General features: G+C 37.8%; 1 protein-coding gene across 6 annotated transcripts in view; it reads right to left on the bottom strand.

Annotated features, from left to right (window-relative positions):
* Positions 1-364: 364 nt before the first annotated feature.
* Positions 365-9,885, bottom strand: part of LOC106580204 (bromodomain-containing protein 3) — a 32,269-nt gene continuing 22,748 nt past the window's right edge. For all 6 annotated transcript variants that reach the window (XM_082966158.1, XM_082966159.1, XM_082966161.1 and 3 more), the window contains one exon: positions 365-2,391. In XM_082966158.1, the coding sequence (XP_082822284.1) occupies positions 2,273-2,391 (119 nt within the window). In that variant the 3' untranslated portion in view covers positions 365-2,272. The remainder of the gene's footprint in view (positions 2,392-9,885) is intronic.

Raw genomic sequence — 9,885 nt, 5'->3', positions numbered from 1 at the left:
ATGTTAAAGATGAATGTGTAAGTATTTCAATCTCTGATTCTAAAAGAGGCTTCCTGTGTATGTATTGGGGCATGGCAGTATAAGCTCAGGCCTATGTATAATGTCTTGATTTTTTTGCATTTCAATGCAGTATTATCGTAAGTAAACTGAAACAATTACAAAAAATAAACAAACTGTTCCAACAGCAAGTAGAGGTTGATTATGTGCACTGTCATGTGGAATAGACGTGTGCTCTTTCAATTAAATGTCTGTCAACTACTATAAGTTCTGACTTACCACATACCTTTGACATAGCTATGCCACTGACAGTTATTGGCCTAAACAGCTGTGATGTGGATGGGATACAAAGGAGCTCACAATCATGTATGTTTATGTGGTTTATTTATGAAAACAAAGGAACTCAGAAAATATGGTATCCCATGTAAATAATTACATCAAATATTAACTTTTTGTTTGCCCAGCATCCCTATGTAATTTCACCCTTAAACAACCCTAAAACTACAACACAAATCTTTAGTTCTCAAAGATTGATGTCTACAGAAGTTACAATACAGTGCTAAAAAATATTTCAGAAAGTTACAGCAGGAGTGCATGCAAATACATAAAATTATTTTATTAAAATATAAAAATTATCTATTATATGTTGACCAAGAACTAAAATGAACAAATAAGTGAATATGGTGAAAACAATTCGTATGACATCCCTCGGGCAAAACCAGCTTTTTTTTATGTAAGAGGTTGTCTGAATCTGTATAATGAGGTTAATGGGGATTTAGCAGATCAAGTTTAAAACATCACCACTACTAACAACTAACCAAATGATCTCAGCTTTGTCAACTGCAGTTGTAAATTATCTAAAATTGATAGAAAATACACTTACCACCTCAGAAATTACAGATACATAATTGTAAAAATCCAGTCACAACAGGTGTATTGTAAAAGGTAAACAAGCAGACTTCATGATTCTGAATTTGGAAGGAAGACTAGGTTGTGTGTTATGACACATCTACCTAGTTTTGTTTACAGAGGTCTTTGTAATGCTCGAATATTAACAAAATAACAATAAGATTATTTACTTTTAGATTCTAATTTTCTGTCTTGTGTAAGTTTTTGTACACGTGGCGATTAGTCGTTTACACAGAGAAAGAAAAAAAAAGAAAAGAAACGGGCTATACTGTGAGTGTTAATTCACCTACATATGGAATATAACCATAATGTTCAAATGAAAGACTAGCCCATACACAGACAAAGGAAAAAGTTATAACATTCAATAATGAAAGTTGTCAGATATGGCACATGCCAAATATACAAACAGGCTGGGAAACAAACCACAAGAGTGTGTGATGTGTGTTACATCTTAGTAGGGGAGCATTTAACATTAACACTGGCTGCAAAAAGTGAATTTCTATATGCCACCACATACTGGGGACAGAATATCAAAGCATGAGACTCAAAAATAATCTTTAAGACAATCAGAAAATGTATCAAACAGCAACTTTACTTTGCCATAAATGTGTAGATAAAACACTCAGTAAATACAAGTAGGGCCATGATTAAGTCAATGTATCACTCAACCGCAGTCTAGTGTTAACCGTCAACTACATTGAACAGACCCTTGAGACAACAGATTTACAAACACTGAATGGAGAATGGAAGATTGAGAACAAAAATAAACAGTTATCAATTCTCTTCTATAGATGATCATTAAAACCATTTGTTTTACATTGTCAACAGAAATTATATGTATGACCATAAAATAACAATTATCTTAATTTCTTAAATATAGCTGTATCCATAAAACCGAGGGGGAAAAAATGGAATAATGTGTGGTGGCAAAGGTCAAACTAGAGGCAACAGCCATCCCAGGAAGAGAAAGACCATATTTGTTCCTTGAGACAATTTTGTCCAAACCAAAATCAATCTCAGTGTTTCTTAACGGTTTACTACTTACGTAACATAGTCTTTAAAAAATTATAATATTAACTAAACGCATGTTGTTCTGGTGATACCAGGCATTTCCCTTTAAGGGCCAGCAAAAACAAATCCTGACTATGTTCAGTCAGCTATATCTTCTTACACGTTTCCTACGTTTTTTTCTGTAAAGGCATTTCTAAATACAAAACATTATCAATATCCTCGTCATTCAAAGTCTTTTCATTATCTTATAAAAGTCATCCAGGGGAAGAAAAAAGAGAGTAGACTACTAGCTAAAAAGGGGGGGGTAAATTAACTACGGTAAGAGGGACTGAACTGTATGTGGGTCTTTCTCTGATCAATCGGAGTCACTGCTTTCTGAGCTGGAGCCACTGGAGCTGCTGCTGCCAGAGTCAGAGGAGCTGCTGCTGCCACTCATTCGAGAGGCGCCCCCTGCTGGCGCCGAGCCTGCCTTTTCTGCACAGGAGAAGGAAGGAGGTAAGGGGAAAGTTAATACTGAGGCATACAGTCAAATCCAGAGATATCAACTACAGAAAAAAGACAAACATCCTTTTCACAGAGAGCATCAATGGACAATATATTATACACATCCCAAAGCTGGCAGTTTCTTAATGTGGTTCAGTTGAAGGCTCTTTTCTAACTCTTTTTATGTTTTCCTGAACCAGTTCTTGGCACTATTTTTCCCAATCCGGCAGACAACGCCATTGAATAAGTTTCCACGTTTACTTTGCCGATGTGGCAACAAACTACATCTCTCTGTCCCCTCTAAATTGTCGTTTTTCTGTTTTGGTGGTGCTAACGAGTCCACTTGAAATTCAATTAGACCAAAACAATAGTTCCAGCTCAAGTCAGTTTTGCTCTCTACATTTAGCCTCTTCACTGTTGATGTTGAGACTGGTGTTTTGCGAGTACTATTTAATGAAGCTGCCAGTTGAGGACTTATGAGGCGTCTGTTTCTCAAACTAGAGACACTAATGTACTTGTCCTTCTGCTCAGTTATGCACCGGGGCCTCCCACTCTTTCTATTCTGTTTAGAGCCATTTTGCACCGCTCTGTGAAGGGAGTAGTACACAGCGGTGTACAAGATCTTCAGTTTCTTGGCAATTTCTCACATGGAATAGCCTTCATTTCTCAGAACAAGAAAAGACTGACGCATTTCAGAAGAAAGGTATTTGTTTCTGGCCATTTTGAGCCTGTAATCGAACCCACAAATGCTGATGCTCCAGATACTCAACAAGTCTAAAGAAGGCCAGTTGTATTGCTTCTTTAATCAGTACAACAGTTTTCAGCTGTTGTAAATTTTTGTAAATAATTGTAAATTTTTGTAATTGTAAATAATTGTAAATAATTGTAATTTTTTTTTTAAATGATCTATTAGCCTTAAAATTTGGATTAGCTAACACAACGTGACATTGGAACAAAGGAGTGATTGTTGCTGATAATGGGCCTCTGTAGGCCTATGTAGATATTCCATTAAAAAAAATCTGCCGTTTCCAGCTACAATAGTCATGTACAACATTAACAATGTCTACACTGTATTTCTGATCAATTTGATGTTATTTTAATGGACAAGAAATGTGCTTTTCTTTCAAAAACAAGGACATTTCTAAGTGACCCCAAACTTTTAAACGGTTGAGTACATATACACACACACACAAAAAAAAAAAAAATCTATATATATAAATATATTTATATCTATATCTATATATTTATATCTATATATATTTATATCTATATTTATATATATATACACTGCTCAAAAAAATAAAGGGAACACTTAAACAACACAATGTAACTCCAAGTCAATCACACTTCTGTGAAATCAAACTGTCCACTTAGGAAGCAACACTGATTGACAATAAATGTAACATGCTGTTGTGCAAATGGAATAGACAACAGGTGGAAATTATAGGCAATAAGCAAGACACCCCCAATAAAGGAGTGGTTCTGCAGGTGGAGACCACAGACCACTTCTCAGTTCCTATGCTTCCTGGCTGATGTTTTGGTCACTTTTGAATGATGGCGGTGCTTTCACTCTAGTGGTAGCATGAGACAGAGTCTACAACCCACACAAGTGGCTCAGGTAGTGCAGCTCATCCAGGATGGCACATCAATGCAAGCTGTGGCAAGAAGGTTTGCTGTGTCTGTCAGCGTAGTGTCCAGAGCATGGAGGCGCTACCAGGAGACAGGCCAGTACATCAGGAGACGTGGAGGAGGCCGTAGGAGGGCAACAACTCAGCAGCAGGACCGCTACCTCCGCCTTTGTGCAAGGAGGAGCAGGAGGAGCACTGCCAGAGCCCTGCAAAATGACCCCCAGCAGGCCACAAATGTGCATGTGTCTGCTCAAACGGTCAGAAACAGACTCCATGAGGGTGGTATGAGGGCCCGACGTCCACAGGTGGGGGTTGTGCTTACAGGCCAACACCGTGCAGGATGTTTGGCATTTGCCAGAGAACACCAAGATTGGCAAATTCGACACTGGCGCCCTGTGCTCTTCACAGCTGAACGCAGGTTCACACTGAGCACGTGACAGACGTGACAGAGTCTGAAGACGCCGTGGAGAACATTCTGCCGCCTGCAACATCGTCCAGCATGACCGGTTTGGCGGTGGGTCAGTCATGGTGTGGGGTGGCATTTCTTTGGGGGGCCGCACAGCCCTCCATGTGCTTGCTAGAGGTAGCCTGACTGCCATTAGGTACCGAGATGAGATCCTCAGACCCCTTGTGAGACCATATGCTGGTGCGGTTGGCCCTGGGTTCCTCCAAATGCAAGACAATGCTAGACCTCATGTGGCTGGAGTGTGTCAGCAGTTCCTGCAAGAGGAAGGCATTGATGCTATGGACTGGCCTGCCCGTTTCCCAGACCTGAATCCAATTGAGCATATCTGGGACATCATGTCTCGCTCCATCCACCAACGCCACGTTGCACCACAGACTGTCCAGGAGTTGGCGGATGCTTTAGTCCAGGTCTGGGAGGAGATCCCTCAGGAGACCATCCGCCCTCTCATCAGGAGCATGCCCAGGCGTTGTAGGGAGGTCATACAGGCACGTGGAGGCCGCACACACTACTGAGCCTCATTTTGACTTGTTCTAAGGACATTACATCAAAGTTGGATCAGCCTGTAGTGTGGTTTTCCACTTTAATTTTGAGTGTGACTCCAAATCCAGACCTCCATGGGTTGATAAATTGGATTTCCATTGATTATTTTTGTGTGATTTTGTTGTCAGCACATTCAACTATGTAAAGAAAAAAGTATTTAATAAGATTATTTCTTTCATTCAGATCTAGGATGTGTTGTTTAAGTGTTCCCTTTATTTTTTTGAGCTCTCTCTCTCTCTCTGTGTCTCTCTCTCTGTGTGTCTCTGTTTGTGTATATATATATATATATATATACATACATATATACATATATACATATATATATACATATATACATACATATATATATACATATATATACATATACATATATATACATATATACATATATATATATACATATATACATATATATACATATATATACATATATATATACATATATACATATATATACATATATATATATATATACATATATACATATATATACATATATATATATATATACATATATACATATATATACATATATATATATATACATATATATATATATACATATATATATATATATACATATATATACATATATATATATATATACATATATATACATATATATATATATATATATATATACATACATATATATACATATATACATACATATATATACATATATACATATATATATATATATACACATATATATACACATATATATACACATATATATACACATATATATATATATATATACATATATATATAATATATACACATACAGAGACACACAGAGAGAGAGACACAGAGAGAGAGAGAGAGCTCAAAAAAATAAAGGGACATATATACATATACATATATATATATATATATATATATATATATATATAATACATATACATATATATATATATATATACACATACATACATACATACATACATACATACACAGTTGAAGTCGGAAGTTTACATACACTTAGGTTGGAGTCATTAAAACTCGTTTTTCAACCACTCCACAAATTTCTTGTTAACAAACTATAGTTTTGGCAAGTCGGTTAGGACATCTCTACTTCGTGCATGACACAAGTCATTTTTCCAACAATTGTTTACAGACATATTATTTAACTTATAACTCACTGTATCACAATTCCGGTGGGTCAGAAGTTTACATACACTAAATTGACTGTGCCTTTAAACAGCTTGGAAAATTCCAGAAAATGATGTCATGCTTTAGAAGCTTCTGATACGCTAATTGACATCATTTGAGTAAATTGGAGGTGTACCTGTGGATGTATTTCAAGCCCTACCTCCAAACTCAGTGCCTCTTTGCTTGACATCATAGGAAAATCAAAAGAAATCAGCAAAGACCTCAAAAGAAATTGTAGACCTCCACAAGTCTGGTTCATCCTTGGGAGCAATTTCCAAATCCCAGAAGGTACCACGTTCATCTGTGCAAACAATAGTATGCAAGTATAAACACTAGACGTCGGACGATTAATTAGGGCCGACTTCGAGTTTTCACAACAATCAGTATTACTGGACACCGATCATGGCCGATTACATTGAACTCCACGTGGAGACTGTGTGGCAGGCTGACTACCTGTTATGCGAGTGCAGCAAGGAGCCAAGGTAAGGTGCTAGCTAGCATTAAATGTATCTTATAAAAAACAATCAATCTTAACCTCTATGGGCTAGGTGGGACGCTTGCGTCCCACCTACGTAACAGCCACTTGCAGCCTGTGGCGCGATTTTCAAAACCTTAAAAATCCTATTACTTCAATTTCTCAAACATATGACTATTTTACAGCTATTTAAAGACAAGACTCTCGTTAATCTAACCACACTGTCCGATTTCAAAAAGGCTTTACAACGAAAGCAAAACATTAGATTATGTCAGCAGAGTACCAAGCCAGAAATAATCAGACACCCATTTTTCAAGCCAGCATATAATGTCACCAAAACCCAGAAGACAGCTAAATGCAGCACTCACCTTTGATCTTCATCAGATGACAACCCTAGGACATTATGTTATACAATACATGCATGTTTTGTTCAATCAAGTTCATATTTATATCAAAAACCAGCTTTTTACATTAGCATGTGACGTTCAGAACTAGCATACCCCCCGCAAACTTCCGGGGAATTCGCTAACATTTTACTAAATTACTCACGATAAACGTTCACAAAAAGCATAACAATTATTTTAAGAATTATAGATACAGACCTCCTCTATGCACTCGATATGTCCGATTTTAAAATAGCTTTTTGGTGAAAGCACATTTTGCAATATTCTAAGTACATAGCCCAGGCATCACGGGCTCGCTATTTAGACACCCGGCAAGTTTAGCACTCACCATAATCATATTTACTATTATAAAAGTTTGATTACCTTTTGTTGTCTTCGTCAGAATGCACACCCAGGACTGCTACTTCAATAACAAATGTTGGTTTGGTCCAAAATAATCCATCGTTATATCCGAATAGCGGCGTTTTGTTCGTGCGTTCCAGACACTATCCGAAATGGTAAAGAAGTGTCGCGCCCATGGCGCAATTCGTGACAATAAAATTCTAAATATTCCATTACCGTACTTCGAAGCATGTCAACCGCTGTTTAAAATCAATTTTTACGCCATTTTTCTCGTAGAAAAGAGATAATATTCCGACAGGGAATCTCCTTTTCGGCAAACAGAGGAAAAAATCACAAAGGCGGGGGCGGTCGGGTCATGCGCATAAGCCCAGAGTCCCTTGATCGGCCACTTGAGAAAGGCGATAATGTGTTTCAGCCTGGGGCTGGAATGACGACATTCTGTTTTTTCCCGGGCTCTGAGCGCCTATGGACGACGTGGGAAGTGTCACGTTAGAGCAGAGATCCTTAGTAAAAGATAGAGATGGAAAAGAAGTTCAAGAAATGGTCAGACAGGCCACTTCCTGTAAAGGAATCTCTCAGGTTTTGACCTGCCATTTGAGTTCTGTTATACTCACAGACACCATTCAAACAGTTTTAGAAACTTTAGGGTGTTTTCTATCCATATGTAATAAGTATATGCATATTCTAGTTACTGGGTAGGAGTGGTAACCAGATTAAATCGGGTATGTTTTTTATCCAGCCGTGTCAATACTGCCCCCTAGCCCTAACAGGTTAACATAATCACCAGTTAACTACACATGGTTGATGATATTACTAGTTTATCTAGCTTGTCCTGCGTTGCATATAATCGATGCGGTGCCTGTTAATTTATCATTGAATCATAGCCTACTACGCCAAACGGTTATTTAACAAGCGCATTTGCGAAAAAAGCACTGTCGTTGCACCAATGTGTACCTAACCATAAACATCAACGCCTTTCTTAAAATCAATACTCAAGTATATATTTTTAAACCTACATATTTAGTTAATATTGCCTGCTAACATTACTTTCTTTTAACTAGGGAAATTGTGTCACTTCTCTTACGTTCCGTGCAAGTAGTCAGGGTATATGCAGCAGTTTGGGCCGCCTGGCTCATTGCGAACTGTGTGAAGACCATTTATTCCTAACAAAGAACGTAATTAATTTGCCTGAATTGTACATAATTATGACATAACATTGAAGGTTGTACAATGTAACAGCAATATTTAGACTTAGGGATGCCACCCGTTAGATAAAATACGTAACGGTTCCGTATTTCACTGAAAGAATAAACGTTTTGTTTTCGAAATGATAGTTTCCGGATTTGACCATAATAATGACCTAGGGCTCGTATTTCTGTGTGTTATTATGTTATAATTAATTCTATGATTTGATATTTGATAGAGCAGTCTGACTGAGCGGTGGTAGGCAGCATCACGCTCGTAAGCATTCATTCAAAAAGCACTTTCGTGCGTTTGCCAGAAGCTCTTCGTTGTGCTTCAAGCATTGAGCCGTTTATGACTTCAAGCCTATCAACTCCCGAGATTAGGCTGGTGTACCCCTAGGCTGGCGCACCCCTAGTTAACAGGAACCACCAGCTTTCATATGTTCTCATGTTCTGAGCAAGGAACTTAAACGTTAGCACATATTGCAATTTTACTTTCTTCTCCAACATTTAGTTTTTGCATTTTTAAACCAAATTGAACATGTTTCATTATTTATTTGAGGCTAAATAGATTTTTATTGATGTATTATATTAAGTTAAAATAAAAGTGGTTCATTCAGTATTGTTGAAATTGTCATTACTACAAATAAAGAAATAAATATATTTGGAAAAAATCTGCCGATTTTAATCGGTATCGGCTTTTTTTTGGCCCTCCAATAATCGGTATCGGTGTTGAAAAATCATAATCGGTCGACCTCTAACAAACACCATGGGACCACGCAGCCGTCATACCGCTCAGGAAGTAGACGCGTTCTGTCTCCTAAGTTGAACGTACTTAAGCGGGAAAAGTGCAAATCAATCCCAGAACAACAGCAAAGGACCTTGTGAAGACGCTGGAGGAAACATGTATAAAAGTGTCTATATCCACAGTAAAACCTGTCCTATATCGACAAAACCTGAAAGGCCACTCAGCAAGGAAGAAGCCACTGCTCCAAAACCGCCATAAAAAAGCCAGACTACGGTTTGCAACTGCACATGGGGACAAAGATCGTACTTTTTGGAGAAATGTTCTCTAGTCTGATGAAACAGAAATAGAACTGTTTGGCCATAATGACCATCGTTATGTTTGGAGGAAAAAGGGGGAGGCTTGCAAGCCGAAGAACACCATCCCAACCATGGAGCACGGGGGTGGCGGCAGCATGTTGTGGGGGTGCTTTGCTGCTTGAGGGACTGGTGCACTTCACAAAATAGATGGCATCATAAGGCAGGAAAATTATGTGGATATATTGAA

This window comes from Salmo salar, chromosome 20 (genome assembly GCF_965601325.2).
Source record: "Salmo salar chromosome 20, fSalSal1, whole genome shotgun sequence".
NCBI classification, from domain to species: Eukaryota; Metazoa; Chordata; class Actinopteri; order Salmoniformes; family Salmonidae; genus Salmo; species Salmo salar.
Note: the sequence above shows the minus strand (reverse complement) of the source record. Positions and strands in the feature narration are given on the sequence as shown.